At 47.5% G+C, this 19,661-nt stretch overlaps 1 protein-coding gene across 1 annotated transcript in view; it reads right to left on the bottom strand.

The window, feature by feature from the left end:
• UBAC2 (UBA domain containing 2) overlaps positions 1 to 19,661 on the bottom strand; it is a 164,423-nt gene that overhangs the window by 127,784 nt on the left and 16,978 nt on the right. The window contains exon 2 of the mRNA XM_077812978.1: positions 882 to 1,009. Coding sequence (XP_077669104.1) covers positions 882 to 1,009 — 128 coding nt within the window. The remainder of the gene's footprint in view (positions 1 to 881; positions 1,010 to 19,661) is intronic.

Raw genomic sequence — 19,661 nt, 5'->3', positions numbered from 1 at the left:
TGATTACAATACTCACTTCCACCACAAAATAAATCGATGAACACAACAAAATTATTCCTATTCACATCAAAGGATCATATACTATTAAATGTGTTTGGCCATGTCTACACTAGCAAGCTTACAGTGGCACAGATGTACCAATACAGCTGCGCTGCTGTAAGATCACTTGTGTAGCCAGTCTATGCTGACAGGAGAGAGCTCTCCCGTCAACATAAAAAAACCCTCTCAACGAGCAGCACTAGCTGTGTTGGCGGGAGAAGCTTTCCTGGCAACATAGTGATGTGCACACTACCCTTTATGCCAGCAAGAATTATGTTGCTCAGGGGGATGGGGGTGTTTTTTCATCCCCCTGAGCGACACAAGTTTTGCCGACATAAGTGGTAGTGTAGACATGGCCATAATTTATGCTCAAGTTATACAAGGCTCACATTCTCCTCTGTTGAAAGACAGATGATGAAATAATATCAGCGTCCCAGAAGAAGAAAATGAGAGGTACTCTGACGGTTTGTTTTAGCAGTAGTGAAAAAAATCTCTCATGGGTGGTGATATGGCCTAAATGGGAGTAGTGATGGTAACAGATTGGTGATTTAAGGACTTGCCTACATAGGAAGTTAGCACAGCAGCTAACTAACTAGCCAGGTGGACACACTTATTCTGCACTAAAGTGCCTTTGTGCAGTTTGGCTAAACAATTGTGTTTTAAATTCGCACCCTATCTTTTTATGAACTAACTTCCCAAGTAAACAAGCCCAGAGTCCAAGACAATGGGGGCGGGAGCGGGGGGGGGAGAATACTACAGAAGAAATACACTGGGGAATCAAGGAGGACAGAGTTAATATTTAGAAATCCCTTCCCCTTCTACATAAATGAATTAAAATTTACCTGAAAATCCTCTTTTACAGCTTGTAGGTTATATGTGAAGAACTTCTGATAATGTTGGAAGAGCAGAGTCAATAGAACTGACAGGGCACTTGGAACTAATAAAAGACTCTTTGACAGAGGTGCTTTATCTTAAAAAAAAAAAAACAACAACAAATAATCCTCAGAGTGAGAGACCTCAGATTTAAAAAGCAACTTAATAAAACAAGTGAAAGGAGAATGAAATAGCACTGGAATCAGCATGAAAGTTCATAAGATGTCACAATAACCTACAATGATAAATGTTGATGGGAAAAGGTACGAAAGGGAGACAGAAAGATTGTATTAGTCCAAACAAACAGGCCTGCAGATATAATTCAAGGACTGTATTAAGATCATACTTCGTAAACAAGGAAAACGCGGAATAGAAAATAAATGAACCAAAACTGGTTTGTCAGAAACTAGGCCTAAATGGTGGCCAACATAATGAGGGGAAGGGCTATTCCAAGCATTATTCCTTTATGGGGTCATTAAAGAAAGACTTCGGGAGAAAATTTGGCTACTGGAGTGAGCTTCACCATCATGGTTACCACCCTGGCCCTTCTTAATCCTGGTCCTGAAATATGTTCTGACTGGACCCAGGCCAGAAAGAAGAACCACAATGATACCGCCCTTTCTACCAGCTCCAGCTCTATCCCAAACACCATGTGGGATGTGCAAGTTTCTCTCTCTTCCCCATACTCCATGTATCCTTTTCCTTCCCCACCTAATTTATTTTCTTTCCTATCTCTCTCCTTTTGTCTTCTGATTAATAAGAATCTAGCTTAGCTGCCCAACACTGTATATTCTGAAAGCCTATGGTCAGAAGAGGCAGCTAAAAGCAATGCCCTAAATAGCTTGATTCTGGAGTGAGTTTGTCATGTTTCTGAGCAGCTGAAAAGATCATGTCCTGTGCCTGCGTTTTTCCAGCAGTGAGGTTGCAAGTGAGACTCACCACCAGACACAGAAGCTGCATTTTCTCTCTACTGTTCTTTTTTCTCCCCTTTTGTGTGCATTTGTCTTGATTTGTCTTCTAGGAAATGGATCAGACTTTAACACCATCACCGCCAATGCAGGCTCCAGCCCAGCTCTGCTAATTTTTTCTCTTTTCCCCAAAAGGATGTCTTTATTAGCATCTTTAATACCATCCCAAGAGACTGTCAAACCAGTTTTTTTCCCTTCTAAATATTCTTGTCAGCTAAAGGGAAAGGGAACAAGGGATGTTGTTAAAATGAAAGCCTTATTTATACTTTACATGTCCAATGCTTTAACTGTTTTTCCCTCTTTTCTGTATCTTTAATAAAGTCTTAATTTCTAATGCTCTGTTTGCAGTGGTACTAAGCAAGTTGAGGTTTCTGTATACCAAACCTTGTTTAACACTGGATAATACCGGATCTTGTTAACACCTTTGACTCTTTGGGCCTATATATTCCAATTAAATTAATACTACCATGGTTACTTGCACTTGTACTTTCACTAATCTCTCCCCAAATTAATAATTTGGGGATTATTAAACCATATGCCAAGTGTGTCAAATACATAGAATGGGATTGTTGTAATCTACCTAACAAGCAATATGAAACGCCTTCCTATCTCACCACGTACAATCCACAACAAGTAGGACAGACATTTTGTTGTTGTTTGAAGCAGATAGAGTGTTTTATTTTTGCACTGTATCATGATTTAAACAAATTATGTAAAATATTTCATTCTAATAAAAAATCCCATGATAAATGCTTTAAAAGGGGGAATTGATACTATAATTACCCAAAACCATCGTAACACAGAGTTAAGGTTGCCCAGTAGTGCCTCATGCCCTTCCAGAACGGAGAGTGGCTGACCTGTTGAAAATTAGCAAAAGACTTAAAGTACCCCCACGACACAAACTTAATTCTGGCTACCAGAAACTGGCAATAGCCACTGGGTTAAATAAGGGTGATGCAAAGGTTAAGCTACCAAGAGAAGTCGTGGAAGCAACTGCATTAAATTAAAAAGACAACAGAAGGTTGGAGGCAGTACAGATGAGAGTTCTTCAAAACATGGCAGGTATAAAATGGAATGATTTTTAAGACAAACAAAGAAGTTAAAAGGACAGTAGAATGTGAAATCAGAGTGCAGGACTGGCTATAAATCTAAAAGATTATGATGGTGCAGAGACTGCTGAAAACAGGTGATAGGATGCCAAAGAAAATAATGCAAACATAACCAAGATCAGTCTGACCGATTACACTGTAGGATATCGTACACAGGGACACAATTAGGCTGGGTTTAATGAAAGAACAAGCCATGGACAGAAGTGAATGGCAACGCTGTACTACTCCGTGTCTGCAAAGATGATCTGGGAGAGAGTGAGTGAGCGAGTGCAGAGGTACACAAGAGTAAAGGGACGAAAAGATATAGCAAGTCTGAGGCGGCTTGTGTGAGTGGGCACAGTGTTTGAGTGTAGGCAGCTCCTGTTTGTTAGGCCTGACCTAAACTCAAGTTTTGCTCAGACAAAGAGGTGTTGTTCAACTTTATCCTGCAGTGCTCACATGTTCCATTCTCTGGGTGTTATGTAGCATCTACGACAGTACATTGCTAATATGTGGTTAGGACAGAATTAAGGATGCATTGTGGCATGTACTATAACTTTTCATTTTTTGGTTTTCAGAGGTTTAAGCTTAGCCCTCTCCACATTCTGGAAGGACACAAGGTAACACCAGGCAACCTTAACTCCGTGTTAATGAAGGTTTGGGGCATTTAATTTCCTTGGTTTAAAAAAAAAAAAAAAAAAAGTTTCTCACCACCTTCCCACATACTACAGCCCACCTCTCCCTCTCCATTGCCTCTGGCTCCTCAGGAAGGATTACCCCACCCACAGAATGCACTGGCTGCATGGCCATCTCTTCCATGCCTTTGCATCATCTCCTTGTCTCCCATTTATCTGCATGTCCAGCACACACTAGTTCTTCCTCCTCAACCATCCTCTGGAAGGAAGAGGCAGGCGACAGCACAGGGCGTGCAGGTTGAAGAGCTGTGGGGAGGATGCAACAGCAGCACAAGGACTAGCATGAAGTCACTAGAGACATTTTTGGTGGGCAGGAGACAGACATGGAGAGGCGTGGATGTGGGGACTTTTGGGGGACAGAGGCGAACCTCACCAACTCCTACTGCACAACTCAGATCCCCTCCTACTCACCCCAGATTCCACTGTTCTGACCCCTCCCATATTACCTTCAACTGCTCAGACTCCCCCAGCACTACCTTGGCTCCTCTAACATTCGCTTCATCATACCATTGATCTGACCACCCCCACCCCACATAGAACCCTCCATACACGCACCAGCTCCACACTCCCACTTGACCCTACCCACCCCATGTAAATTTAGAGGGGTCACGGGGCTGTGAGGAGTGCATGTACCAGCTGGAAGCAGGAAGGAACAGGAGAGTGGAGCATCATCTCTACTCCAAATCAGGGCCTAGTATCCGGGAACAAGGCTGTACACATTCATTTGAGGCACAGGAGGCGCACGGAGGTGTGAAGTGAACATTCAGTGAGCTATTCTCAGCCAAATGAGAATACATGATGAAGATGGATACAGCCTGAAACAATAACTCTCAGACATCTGAATTGCTCCCATTCGTCTCAGTGGGAATGGTCATTCCCCTTCCATTGGGCTTTTAGTATCCTGGCTCACACACGAAGGGCAGATAGAAAGGCTCAGACCACCTCTATAGAAGGGCAGCGCCAAATCACAGCTCACACACAGGGGGTAAAGATCCTCCAGATCTTGGTTCAAACATGTGGGATCTCTGCCCTTCCCAGGGCTGGGGGTCACTGCTGCCCCATTCCCCTCCACCTTCACCCTTTACATGAGGCACATCCTCCTCCGATCCCCAACCACTGCCCTGAGAGATGGGGCTGTAAATGGGAGGAATCTCTCACCCACTGCCAGGCCCAGCCAGGACAAGGGGAATGAGGCAGAGAAGGTGTGGGGGAGAAAGCTTTCAAATGGAAGGAATGACAAGGCCCCTATTAAATTACTAAATAGTGGTGGGGGAGAGAATATACCACTATAGCCTGAAAAATGTCTATTAGGCACCAAGATGGATCCACTGTGAGAATGCCCCAACTACAACACCTGCTGCACACTAGAAAGGTGCATATCTGGAAAGAAAGTATGGTGATGAGTGGGGAGAAAGATAGTACAGACCAGTGGTCCTCAACCAGGGGTCCATGGCCCCCTGGGGTTCTGCAAGCCCTTTAAAGGGGGCTGCGGGGCCCCACGGCTGAAGCTCGGATCCCCGGCATCCCGCCTTTCTCCCCCACATTGGGCTGAAGCTGGGAGATGCAGGGCTGAAGCCCCAATCCCTGGTGCCCCCCATGGGGCTCAAGCCGGGAGGCATGGGGCTGAAACCTCAATCCCCAGTGCCCCCGCGAGGCTGAAACCGGGAGGTACAGGGCTGAATCCCAGAGCCCTGAGCCCGGGTGCTCTCTTTGGGGCAGAAGCCCTGAGCCCATGGACAGAGTTAGGGACATAGAGGGCATTCCCCCACCTCCCATCCAAACTGCAGCGCAAGTGCAAGGCAGTCCAGGGGCAGCTCCACACCTCTCCCCACATCTCCTCTCCCCGCCCCCTGGTCCGGTCGCAGGCAGGAAGCTGGAGCCAGACAGTGCAAGGCAGTTGCTGCTCTGGCTGGTGCATGGTTCTGTGCATGGTCCAAAGCACAGCATTCCCTCCTCTCTGCCAGTGCCCCAGGTTGAAGCTGCTCCTCAGCTCCCAGCCCCCTTTGCTCCCACAGAGGCAGCCAGTAAGAGCCCCTGGGGTGGGGAGACCCAGTTCTGTGACTAGCAGACCCCTCCGGGAACAGGGACCACAGGGGAGTCCTCCCAGCACACAGCCCCTAATGCCCCTCTCCCTACACTCTGTGCTACCCCGATGCCTGCACACAGCCCCTAGCCACCCCCCACCCTGCAGCCTGAGCTATCCCCTGCCTGCATACAGCTTCTAGCTACCTACCTCCCTGCACCCTGAGCTACCCCTCTGCCCACACTCAGCCTCTAGCTACCTCCTCCCTGCACCCTAAGCTACCCCTCTGCCCACACTCAGCCTCTAGCTACCTCCTCCCTGCACCCTAAGCTGTTTTCAAACTTTTTGAGCTAAGCTCCCCTCCTTTGAGTTATAATTTTTGGTTGCATGCCCTCCCCACAACCCAGACAGTCTGGGTGGCCTTCTGAGTTGAGTCACGGGGTGGAGGTGGCACTCCCTCTCTGGACCCCGCCATGTGGAGGTGGCTCGAGCCCCGCTGGCCCCAGCCCCCGAAAACAGAAGTCAAACTACACCTCTGCCTAAGGCCTGTGCGCCAAGGGCACCCCTGCCGGCCCCTGGAGTTTTTAAGAATATGTCATGGGGGGCCTCGGAGAGAAAAAGGTTGAGAACCCCTGATACAGACGATCTCCTTCCTCTGCACAGGTAACACACATGGAGAAAAAATGTACATTAAGCACATAAATCCAGAATAGTTCTAAAATGAACCTCAAGAAATGGAAGAACCCCAAATTATATGCAATCTGTTCCACTGTACTGCATATATGTGACTACTATCAACAGCATGGTTCTTTCTACATCCTTTAGTCATGAACTTCATAGCTTTGAGTGTCAGACAATTGGTGATATTAAGCCCTGGTCTACACTAGGACTTTAGGTTGAATTTAGCAGCATTAAATCGATGTAAACCTGCACCCGTCCACACGATGAAGCCCTTTATTTCGACTTAAAGGGCTCTTAAAATCGATTTCCTTACTCCACCCCTGACAAGTGAATTAGCGCTTAAATCGGCCTTGCTGGCTCGAATTTGGAGTACTGTGGACACAATTCGACGGTATTGGCCTCCGGGAGCTATCCCAGAGTGCTCCATTGTGACCACTCTGGACAGCACTCTCAAGTCAGACGCATTGGCCAGATAGACAGGAAAAGAACCGCGAACTTTTGAATCTCATTTCCTGTTTGGCCAGCGTGGCAAGCTGCAGGTGACCATGCAGAGCTCATCAGCACAGGTGACCATGATGGAGTCCCAGAATCGCAAAAGAGCTCCAGCATGGACCGAACGGGAGGTATGGGATCTGATCGCTGTATGGGGAGAGGAATCCGTGCTATCAGAACTCCGTTCCAGTTTTCGAAATGCCAAAACCTTTGTCAAAATCTCCCAGGGCATGAAGGACAGAGGCCATAACAGGGACCCGAAGCAGTGCCACGTGAAACTGAAGGAGCTGACGCAAGCCTACCAGAAAACCAGAGAGGAGAATGGCCGCTCTGGGTCAGAGCCCCAAACATGCCACTTCTATGATGAGCTGCATGCCATTTTAGGGGGTTCAGCTACCACTACCCCAGCCGTGTTGTTTGACTCCTTCAATGGAGATGGAGGCAATACGGAAGCAGGTTTTGGGGACGAAGAAGAAGATGATGATGATGAGGTTGTAGATAGCTCACAGCAAGCAAGCGGAGAAACCAGTTTTCCCGACAGCCAGGAACTGTTTCTCACCCTGAACCTGGAGCCAGTACCCCCCGAACCCACCCAAGGCTGCCTCCTGGACCCAGCAGGCGGAGAAGGGACCTCCGGTGAGTGTACCTTTTAAAATACTATACATGGTTTAAAAGCAAGCATGTGAAAGGATTACTTTGCCCTGGCATTCGCGGCTCTCCTGGATGTACTCCCAAAGCCTTTGCAAAAGGCTTCTGGGGAGGGCAGCCTTATTGCATCCTTCATGGTAGGACACTTTACCACTCCAGGCCAGTAACACGTACTCGGGAATCATTGTACAACAAAGCATTGCAGTGTATGTTTGCTGGCGTTCAAACAACATCTGTTCTTTCTCTCTGTGTTATCCTCAGGAGAGTGAGATATCATTCATGGTCACCTGGTTGAAATAGAGTGCTTTTCTTCAGGGGACACTCGGAGGAGCCCACTCCTGCTGGGCTGTTTGCCTGTGGCTAAACAGAAATGTTCCCTGCTGTTAGCCATGGGGAGGGGGGAGGGTTGAGGGGGTAGCCACGCGGTGGGGGGAGGCAAAATGCGACCTTGTAACGAAAGCACATGTGCTATGTATGTAATGTTAATAGCAAGGTTTACCCTGAAAGAGTGTAGCCACTGTTTTATAAAATGTGTCTTTTTAAATACCGCTGTCCCTTTTTTTTTCCTCCACCAGCTGCATGTGTTTCAATGATCACAGGATCTTCTCCTTCCCAGAGGCTAGTGAAGCTTAGAAAGAAAAAAAAACGCACTCGAGATGAAATGTTCTCCGAGCTCATGCTGTCCTCCCACACTGACAGAGCACAGACGAATGCGTGGAGGCAAATAATGTCAGAGTGCAGGAAAGCACAAAATGACCGGGAGGAGAGGTGGCGGGCTGAAGAGAGTAAGTGGCAGGCTGAAGCTCAAATGTGGCGGCAGCGTGATGAGAGGAGGCAGGATTCAATGCTGAGGCTGCTGGAGGATCAAACCAGTATGCTCCAGTGTATGGTTGAGCTGCAGCAAAGGCAGCTGGAGCACAGACTGCCACTACAGCCCCTGTGTAACCAACCGCCCTCCTCCCCAAGTTCCATAGCCTCCACACCCTGACGCCCAAGACGCGGTGGGGGGGCCACCGGCCAACAGCCACTCTGCCACAGAGGACTGCCCAAAAAAAAGAAGGCTGGCATTCAATAAATTTTAAAGTTGTAAACTTTTAAAGTGCTGTGTGGCATTTTCCTTCCCTCCTCCACCACCCCTCCTGGGCTACCTTCGTAGTCATCCCCCTATTTGTGTGATGAATGAATAAAGAATGCATGAATGTGAAGCAACAATGACTTTATTGCCTCTGCAAGCGGTGATCGAAGTGGGGGGGGGGTGGTTAGCTTACAGGGAAGTAGAGTGAACCAAGGGGCGGGGGGTTTCATCAAGGAGAAACAAACAGAACTTTCACACCGTAGCCTGGCCAGTCATGAAACTGGTTTTCAAAGCTTCTCTGATGCGTACCGCGCCCTCCTGTGCTCTTCTAACCGCCCTGGTGTCTGGCTGCGCATAACCAGCAGCCAGGCGATTTGCCTCAACCTCCCACCCCGCCATAAACGTCTCCCCCTTACTCTCACAGATATTGTGGAGCACACAGCAAGCAGTAATAACAGTGGGAATATTGGTTTCGCTGAGGTCTAAGCGAGTCAGTAAACTGCGCCAGCGCGCCTTTAAACGTCCAAATGCACATTCTACCACCATTCTGCACTTGCTCAGCCTGTAGTTGAACAGCTCCTGACTACTGTCCAGGCTGCCTGTGTACGGCTTCATGAGCCATGGCATTAAGGGGTAGGCTGGGTCCCCAAGGATAACTATAGGCATTTCAACATCCCCAACAGTTATTTTCTGGTCTGGGAATAAAGTCCCTTCCTGCAGCTTTTGAAACAGACCAGAGTTCCTGAAGATGCGAGTGTCATGTACCTTTCCCGGCCATCCCACATTGATGTTGGTGAAACGTCCCTTGTGATCCACCAGAGTTTGCAGCACTATTGAAAAGTACCCCTTGTGGTTTATGTACTCGGCGGCTTGGTGCTCCGGTGCCAAGATAGGGATATGGGTTCCGTCTATGGCCCCACCACAGTTAGGGAATTCCATTGCAGCAAAGCCATCCACTATGACCTGCACATTTCCCAGGTCACTACCCTTGATATCAGCAGATCTTTGATTGCGTGGGCTACTTGCATCACAGTAGCCCCAACAGTAGATTTGCCCACTCCAAATTGATTCCCAACTGACCGGTAGCTGTCTAGCGTTGCAAGCTTCCACAGGGCTATCGCCACTCGCTTCTCAACTGTGAGGGCTGCTCTCATCTTGGTATTCATGCGCCTCAGGGCAGGGGAAAGCAAGTCACAAAGTTCCGTGAAAGTGCCCTTACGCATGTGAAAGTTTCGCAGCCACTGGGAATCGTCCCAGACCTGCAACACTATGCGGTCCCACCAGTCTGTGCTTGTTTCCCGAGCCCAGAATCGGCGTTCAACAGCATGAACCTGCCCCATTAGCACCATGATGCATGCATTGGCAGGGCCCATGCTTTCAGAGAAATCTGTGTCCATGTCCTGATCACTCACGTGACTGCGCTGACGTCGCCTCCTTGCCCGGTATCGCTTTGCCAGGTTCTGGTGCTGCATATACTGCTGGATAATGCGTGTGGTGTTTAATGTGCTCCTAACTGCCAAAGTGAGCTGAGCGGCCTTCATGCTTGCCTTGGTATGGCGTCCGCACAGAAAAAAGGCGTGGAACGATTGTCTGCCGTTGTTCTGACGGAGGGAGGGGCGACGGACGACACAGCTTACAGGGTTGGCTTCAGGGAGCTAAAATCAACAAAGGGGGTGGCTTTACATCAAGGAGTATTTCAGGCAGGACTTCACGGAGGGTTCCAATAAGAAATGGTGCACCTAAGTTATTGTTCTTATTGGAACAAGGAGGTTAGCTTGGCCTCTGATTGATACATGGCTAGATTTACCTCGCTGCACCTTCTCTGTGAGTGATTGCAGTGTGACCTAGAGGAATGAGTCCCCTAGACTGGGGAGGAGGCAAATGAGTACAAAACAAATCTGGTCTATTTCTTGTTTTGATCCACTCCATCTATCTTTTACATCTTTGGCTGGCAGCAGACGGTGCAGAAGGACTGCATGCCATCCACATCTCATGGCTGCTCAGCAGAAGATGGTGCAGTAGGACTGCTAGCCATCCTCATCTCTTGCCTGCCCGGCAGAAGATGATGCAATAGGACTGCTAGCAATCCGTATCGCCTGCCTGCTCACCATAAGACGGTTCAATAGGACTGACTGCAGGACTAAAGAGAATGACCTGGTCAAGTCACTCCAAATTTAGTCCCTGCGCCCATGTCTGCCCAGGCGCTCCCAGCTGACTTGGCCAGGAGCACCTTGGACATGACAAGGACGGCTACTGGTAGTACTGTACCATCTGCTGCCACAAGGCAATGGGTTGCTGCTACTATGTAGCAATGCCGTACCGCATCTGCCAGCACCCAGGAGACATAGGGTGACGGTTACCTGAGCGGGCTCCGTGCTTGCCGTGGTATGGTGTCTGCACAGGTAACTCAGGAAAAAAGGCGCGAAACGATTGTCTGCCCTTGCTTTCACGGAGGGAGGGAGGGAAGGGGGGCCTGACGATATGTACCCAGAACCACCCGTGACAATGTTTTAGCCCCATCAGGCATTGGGATCTCAACCCAGAATTCCAATGGGCAGCGGAGACTGCAGGAACTGTGGGATAGCTATCCACAGTGCAACGCTCCGGAAGTCGACTCTAGCCTCGGTACTGTGGAAGCACTCTGCTGAGTTAATGCACTTAATGCACTTAGAGCATTTTCTGTGGGGACACACACACTCGAATATATAAAACCGATTTCTAAAAAAACGACTTCTATAAATTCGACCTTATTCCATAGTGTAGACATACCCTAAGTGTTGTTGCATGTTACTTATGTTGGCTGGAGGTGAAACCTGATCCAGCTCCTCCTCCACTTGGCATCAGAGATTTAAAAGGCAGTTTATATATAAAATTATTCTATCAATATTAACTCTATTACAAATATGACTTCTTAACTTACTAACACTGATCTTTCATACTAGCTTTTTTCATTACAGGGTTTCCACTGACGTATCTTGTAGTGGCCACTGTCAGAAAAAGGACAGCGTTCCTCTTTTCCTGCCATGCATTTTAATTTGGGAAGAGAGAAGGAAAAGAGAGAAAACATCAAGCAAAAGAACATAGTGAAACAGTTTTTATGTCACAGGGAGATACAAACAATATCTTATTCTTAAAAATATGTTGCAATGTGAAACAGTAAGCTATGCACTCCATAAAGTCACTGAAATTCAAAAGCAAGGATCAAACATGTACAACTATTAGTCAAAATGGAGGACATTCCTTAACCATTACCCAAAAACACCCACCTATCATTTTGATACCAGTGAGCTAATCTTTAACAATGAATACTTAGATTACTTTATCCATTTAAAAACATTAGAAAGTTCTCAAAACCCTGTAACAATTTACCGTTAAAGTTGATGTTACCAAAAATCTAGGTAACAACTGATAGATAGCTGGCTAGACAGTAGTTAAAGATGGTCTCCCATTGTGATTTATATTTTCCTGTAATGGTTTGATATTTGTCTTTGAATTTCAATAATTTTGTGAGTTTAAAGCAAACTTTAACACTCTTTTCACAGTTCAATGTAATATGTAGTGCAAAAAGGAACTAAAAACTCTCAAGAGAGAAGTAGTTTCCATAATGGCAAACTATTTTTATAATGAAGTTAATGCACAGTAACTATTTTACCATCAAATGATTACTCCCTTGAATGTGCCACAAAAGTAACTTTTGAATGTGTTTATTATCTGCATGAAGTGTAGATATATATTTTTACTAATGCTCTGCATTTAGGTTTCACTTCAGACTTTTCAACCTTACCATAGAGGAAACAAGCATTTAGCTATTTTTTACAGATGTCACAAAGTGAAAAAACCACAGTAGCAACTAACCCGTAAATATGACAGTCACCCACAGGGAAAGTCACATGAATAACAGTAACCTCAGCTCTCTGTAAAGTCCTCAAAATGTCATCATTGCCTAGTCCAAGTAAACTATTAAGAAAGATAAACACTTCTAGATTAACCATTTTACAAGTTTACTGAAAATGTTAGAGAACCAGCTGGACAGTGGCAGTATATATTGCCCTGCCATTTAGCAACATGTAGGTTTATAACCAAATATCCTTTCCATAGGGCAGGCCTGACTGGAACACCTTCAAGTGGCAGACCATGCCATGACAAGCACGCCTACCTCAGTTTCCCTCCTTCAGAGTCCCAAGAAAAGTTGCAAGGGTCCGCCCAAGTACAAAGACTGTCCTTGTAGGGTTCATTTATTACAAAGTCCCATGCACATATATGGTAACAAAAGTCCCACAACCATAGTCCAGATTTCCATCAGCATATTCCAAACAATACATGCAACATACAGTCCTAGCGTCCCTCACCACACCCCGACTCTCTAATTTAGCGCTCTCCTGTCCTTGCACCAGTACAGCTACCATAGCCTTTCCAACCTGAGTGCAACCCTGATCTTCCCAGCAGGAAACCCCACAGCCTCTCTGCTGGTAGATCATCCTTGTCAAGGGAGCATCCCTCACTCACCACTGTTCCTCTGGGTCCACCTCTCCAGCTCTGGACTGACAGCAAGCAAGCGCCTCTGCTGCTCCCCTGTCTTCAGCCCTCTCTGACCCTTGGCTCCAGCTCTCTAGCTTACAGAGCTAGCCTGCATCTGCATCTGCTATTGCTTCTGCCTTCAGCCCTCTCCAGCCCTCTGGCATGGGGATGCCAGCCAGCAAATGGCTCTTGCTGTTCTGCCTTCAGCCTTCTCCCAAGTCCCAAACATATACTCTTCAAGTCAATTCCTCCCTCTTATCAGGGAAGGCCTGCAGAGTTTTCTGCATTCGGCAGCTTACCCCACAGACCTGCTCTAGTCTTCTGACTGACTCTCAGCCGGACACTCTCTCACTGGACCTTGCCCCGACCTTTTATAGCCCCTCAGTACTGCCCTGCCCTCTTAATTGGCCAAATGCGAGTACCTGTCCTGGCACAGGGTAGCTGGACCTACTTCATCTACTGGGGCCAGCCAACCTGTGACAGTCCTTAACGATGACTGCTTATAGGAAATTGGTGAAGCAACAGTCTCAGACCTTGTCTACACTACGAAGTTAAGTCGATGTAAGTCGCCTGGTATTGACCTATTTGTACATGTCTACACTTAAATTTGTCTCAGCCAACGTAAGCAATGTAGTAAAACCACCATGTTACAGCAATGTAGTAAAACCACCATCCCGAACGGTGTAAAGCTATGACTGACCTACTTAGCTTGACACAGTGTGAGTGTAGACATAGCATGACCTGTGTCGACTCTAGCAGTCTTCTAGCAGCTACTCCACAACGCCCCATTCCCTGTGACTGACTTCTGTGGACACAATTTTAAACTCTATTGCCCTGGAGTCATAGAGCCCAGAAGCCACCCCCACACCTTGAAAGCCCCCTGCGTGTTTTTGGAACACCTACCTCAGCAAGCACACCTAGCAGATCATTTATGTAGTGTGCACCTACTCAACCGACTATATTGCCGCCACGCACACAGAGAGGAGCCACATGTTCTCCTGCCTGGAGTAGATCGGAAATACTGCATTTCCTGGGCCTGTGAGGAGAAGAGGCTGTGCAGGCATAACCAAGGGCCAGCCGTAGAAATGTAAACATCTATGAGTAGATTGCCTACATTTCCCATGCAAAGGAATATGACAGGGATCAGCAGTAGTAAGTGTGCAAGCAAAAGAACTTTGCGAAGAATAACACAAGGCCAGGGAGCACCACAATAGAAATGGTGCTGTACCACAGACCTGCCACTTTTACAACCAATTGCTTGCCATACTTGGTGGAGACCCCAACAATACCATACAGATTCTCGATACCTCAGAGGAGCAGCACGAGACCCCTGCCACAAACAGAAACGAAGAGGAGGAAGGGGGCAAGGAGGATGTGGCAGGGAACCCCAGTCATGCCATGAGCCAGTGCCTGTTCAAGTCTCCACCAAAGTCTAAACAGACCCGTCACGTGAGGGCGGATGAACCCGATAAAGGGGAAGGAAACTCCCATGTGACTGTAAATCCATGGGACAACTGTCTGTTTTTATCAGCAGCTTCTGGCATGGCATCTTTGACTTGTGATGCCACATGGTATGTTGTGGGGAGTAGCGAGCAGCAAACATGAAGTTCTCCGAAGACTGCAACTGGTGGAGAGTTTGGGACTTTTAATCCTGTACGTCCCACCAGGGTCTGCAGCATTTGGAATTGCTGCCTGAGAAAAACCTTCATGTTCTCTTGTATTTTCTACTACTTGTCCTTCTAGCACTGCCTTTCTCCTGTCCTCTGTTGTTCTCCAAGCTGTCGGTCATATTGGCCCTTGTAGCTCTTGGTTCGTAGTCTGATGCAGTACTGGCTTGCAGACCATGTCATTCCTAGTCCTCTTCTTTCTCCTCATCAGGGTCAGGTGTTCTGGGGGCATACGTGGGACACCCCCATTACCCCTACCACTCCACGCCAGGGGAAAGCAAGGAAAACCACAGCTTCACATATACAGACCTGTGAGAACCATGATTGAGAAAACAAATGTAGTCTGTTGTGGCTACACATACGCCAAACAGACATAAACCCTTACTTTCTAATTTTAAAATTTTCACTCTAGTCAAATTATGCTAAAAATGTGCATAACACTGCACGTGGGGGGTTTTGCACATGGATTTTCTACACTGTTTTTCTCTACTCCAAGTGCTATTTTGGGGATAATCAAATTATCTTTATTAGTTCACAACAAATATTGCAGAATGCATAGTGATTGTCAAGGCAAACAGCTAAATGCACACCAAACCCCACAAAATTCATAGCTTCATGAAAACACTCAGCCATATTTAAAAATGTACAGCAAGCACCACACAATTCACAGAAACACCCAAAGCTCCAGGCCCAACAGAATAGATAACAGCAGGCAAAGACTCACAAATACATATTAAGAACAAGAGTATTTGTGGCACCTTAGAGGCTAAATCTAATAAATTTGTTAGTCTCTAAGGCGCCACAAGTATTCCTGTTCTTTTTGCGGATACAGACTAACATGGCTGCTACTCTGAAACAAATACATATTGTAGATTACACAAGACAAACAAATCCATCAAAGCAGCAGAGAACATTACTGTGGCTGACTGCTAAAATGCTCTTTCAAAGCCTGTCTCAACCACATAGCTCCATGTTGGGCTCTTGTAACAGCACTTGTGTCTGGCTGTTCAAAGTCACACAGCTGCTCAACCTCGGCCCTCCAGCCTGGTGGCAGCTTTTCCCCCTTTGCCTCAGATATTATGCAAGACACAACAGGCAGCTATAATCCACTGGGCTGTTCTTCTCAGTGAAATCCAGTCTAGTCAGTAAGCACTGCCAGTGTCCCTTCAGTCTACCAAAAGCACATTCAACTGTCATTCTGCACCTGCTGAGCCAGTAGCTGAATCTTTCTTTGAGGCTGTCGAGGTAGCCAGTATCCAGCTTCCTGAGCCAGGGGAACAAGTGATAACGCTTGATGCCTCAGAATCATTATTCTCATTTCAGTATTGGCAATGATAATCTGCTGGTCAGGAAAGAATGTCTCTGCTTTCAGCTTTCCGAACAGTCCTGTGCTCTTAAAGGTGCGAATGGCATGCGTCTTCCCTGATCAGCCCACATTGTTATCGGCTAAGCATCCCCAGTGATCCACAAATGCTTGCATAACCATAGAAGAGTAGCCCCTCTGTGGCAAGGTGGGCTAATGCCAAAATAAGGATGTGTGTGCCATCTATCGCTCCACCGCAGTTCAGGAACGCCACTGCTGCAAATCCGTCCACTATGTCCTGCATGCTGCTGAGACTCACAGTCCTGCATAGCGGGAGACGATTAGCAGCCCTACACGCTTGTATGACAGCAGCACCCAATGTAGATTTTCCAACTCCAAAATTAGAGTGGTAGCAACGTGGCATTGCATGGTTCCAAACTGCTATTGCCACTTGCCTCTCCACAGTCAGTGCAACTTGCATTCTGATGTCCCTGCACCGGAGGGCTGGGGCAAACCTGTCACACAGATTCAGGAATGTGGCCTTTTGCATCTGCAAGTTCTGAAGCCACTATGTGTCATCCCAAACCTGTATTACAATGTGATCCCATTAGCCAGTGCTCATTTCTCAAGCCTAGAAGCTGTGCTCCGCCATCTGCAACTGCTCCTTGAAAACACTAGCACTCTTTAATTGTTCTTTGCTATGTTCCTCAGCAAACTATCTTCAAAAAAACGCTCATGAACCTAGTTGTTGCAAAAAGAAAAGGAGTACTTGTGGCACGTTAGAGACTAACCAATTTATTTGAGCATAAGCTTTCGTGAGCTACAGCTCACTTCATCGGATGCATACTGTGGAAAGTACAGAAGATCTTTTTATACACACAAAGCATTAAAAAAATGGGTGTTTACCACTACAAAAGGTTCTCTCTCCCCCCACCCCACTCTCCTGCTGGTAACAGCTTATCTAAAGTGATCACTCTCCTTACAATGTGTATGATAATCAAGTTGGGCCATTTCCAGCACAAATCCAGGTTTTCCCACCTATCCATGGTCCACTGAACTTTGCACACAAACTTTCCTGGTGATTACACACAGCTCCAATGCAAGCAGCCAAGTATGCATGCACCTGAGTGGTATACAAACAGCAGCAGCTGTACACCAATGTAACTTCCATCAACCAAAGTTTGTAGTGTAGACATGGTCTATGATTCAATTCTGCTGCTCCTATGGCATGCCACCACTCTCTCAGCTAGTAAGTCCATCAATTAGCACTAATGTCAATTACTAAGAAAATACATGTACTTTTTCTTCCAACCCACCAGTAAAAGTTAAACAAAAAAGAAATGTGAAGCAAGGCATTTAAGGGTAAAAATAAAACAAAAACATGCCCCCCGCCCCCCAAGAATCTGCTCTAGACAGTGGCTCTGAAACACTGCACAGCATTTTATCTAAATAAACAAGTACATCTGGGACTCAAGGTCTCCCAAATATAGAAGTAAGGTATGGCACTAAGGCTAGTGTTCGAAGTAGAGTGTGTGGAATGCCATGTGAAAGTCCAGGATGCAAGCAGAGGCGGTGACTTATATAGGCTCATGGTGCCTGGGCTCCAGAAATATTCAGGGCCCAGGGGCCCGGCTCCACCAATGTTTGGAGCCGGATCTCTCCCCCGGCCCTGCCTGGAGCATCCCCCCGTGTGCCCCTCCCCCGGGGTCCCAGAGCATCCCTGTCTGATTGAAAGCAGGCAGCTGCCCTGCCGCTTCGCTTCTCGCTGCTCCCTTCTCTCCTGCGTTGCTGGCTGCTGCTGCCTAAGGCTAGGCTACAGCACACGAGCAGTGCTGGCCGCAGGCTGAGGCAGCTGGCTGCTGCTACCCCTGAGGAGGGGGAGGAGACACACACATGATTGGCAGCCCTCCCCTCTCCCGGCACCCACCGGGAGGTGACACCAAGGGCGCTTCTGGCCAGGAGACATCTGGACCTCACTCACCAGAGCAGCTGCTGGGGCTTCGATGAGTGTCTGACCCTGTGATCCACCCCCGTCCCGTCCAGCCCACAGTCACCACTCTTGCCCCACACTGTCAAGGGGCAGCCCCATCCCCCGTAAGGCTACATGAGGGGCAGCGGGCTGCAGCAGGGGAGGAGGCCACATGTGATGGCAGCCCTCTTTCACTCCCCAGCACTCACCCACCACAGGGGAGACGAGGGGGCTTCCTGGACATGAGCAGCTGCAGCTTGGGTTAGTGTTGTGACACCCTGCACCTCCCCCGCCCACAGTCACCGCTCCTTCCCCACTCTGTGCAAGGGGCAGCCCCCTCCCCCATGAGGCTACGGTGAGGGGTAGCAGCAGAGGCCACAAATGAGGGCAGCACCCCTCCCCACCAGCACCCACCCATCAGGGAGGCGAGGGGGCTTCCTAGCTGAGAGGGGCCCTAGGAGCATGTGCAGTGACAGAGGTGAGTGTGCTGCCAGGGGTGGGGAAGGGGAGCCCCTCCCCCGGAGCTTGCTAATGCCAGCGGGGAGAGGGTTGCGGGGAGTCCCCCACTCTAGTCCTAGTCCCAGGGCAACCTGTCTAAACCCCAAGCTCCTCATCCCCAGCCCCGCCCCACCCAGAGCCTGCACCTCCAGCCAGAACCTGCATACCCTGCACCCCAACCCTCAGCCCCAGCCCAGAGCCTCCTTCTGCACTATGAACTCCTCATCCCCAGCTCCACCCCAGAGCTCTCACCTGGGGGAAAAAAAACACACAACTTAAATTTGGCGGTCAGTTTGGGTATGATCGTGTTTAGCACAATACTTCATTATTTTACACCCTTTAAAGTATATAATTGGTTGTATACAGGTAGAACAAAATATAATATATTGAAGCAGGCAAGTGCTACTTCTGACTTTCCACATTTAATTGGCCCTTGTAATCTTGTGGTGCCAGCTCATTTTAGCTTCATTTTATCCCAGCAACAAATTCTTGATCTGTAGGACCAGTAGTAATCAACAATGGATACATTCTTAATAAAGTTACCCAGAGAAAAAGAAGAAAAGGATAATTCATCAAGTGATGGCCTGAGCTCAACACCCAGCTTTCAAACTGAAGTTATACAAAAGAAAGATGTGGCAAATCTCCAAGATAAGAAAAGGAGTTTTCAGCAATCTTGGCTATCAAGATTTACGTGGCTGGAGTACAATAGCAAATTAGACAGAGCTTTTTGCTTAGTCTGCAAAAACTGTTCTGAAAAGAAGATCTTAATATTTTCTACGAAAGCCGAACCACCGTTTATATCATCCGGATTTCAAGATTGGAGACACGCACCGCATGGTTTTACATCACACGAAAATCCAGCTGTCACAAGGAAGCAGTAATGAAGTATTCTGCTCTGCAATCGCAGGTAAATGTTTCTGCACTAATGTCGGCCAGTTACAGAAAAGAATCACAATCAGCTAGAAATGCACTTCACAAAATTTTGAACAGTGTTCAGTAGCTAGCTCAGCAAGGAATAGTATTAGGTGGACATAATGAGAGTGATACAAATTTGATGCAGCTCTTGTTGATAGGCAGTACAGATTCAGAGGAACTAAGACAGTGGATTAGTTGCACAAAATACA

This window comes from Eretmochelys imbricata, chromosome 1, assembly GCF_965152235.1.
Source record: "Eretmochelys imbricata isolate rEreImb1 chromosome 1, rEreImb1.hap1, whole genome shotgun sequence".
Taxonomy (NCBI): domain Eukaryota; kingdom Metazoa; phylum Chordata; order Testudines; family Cheloniidae; genus Eretmochelys; species Eretmochelys imbricata.
The sequence above is the reverse complement of the archived record's forward strand: the minus strand, read 5'-3'. Positions and strand labels throughout refer to the sequence as shown.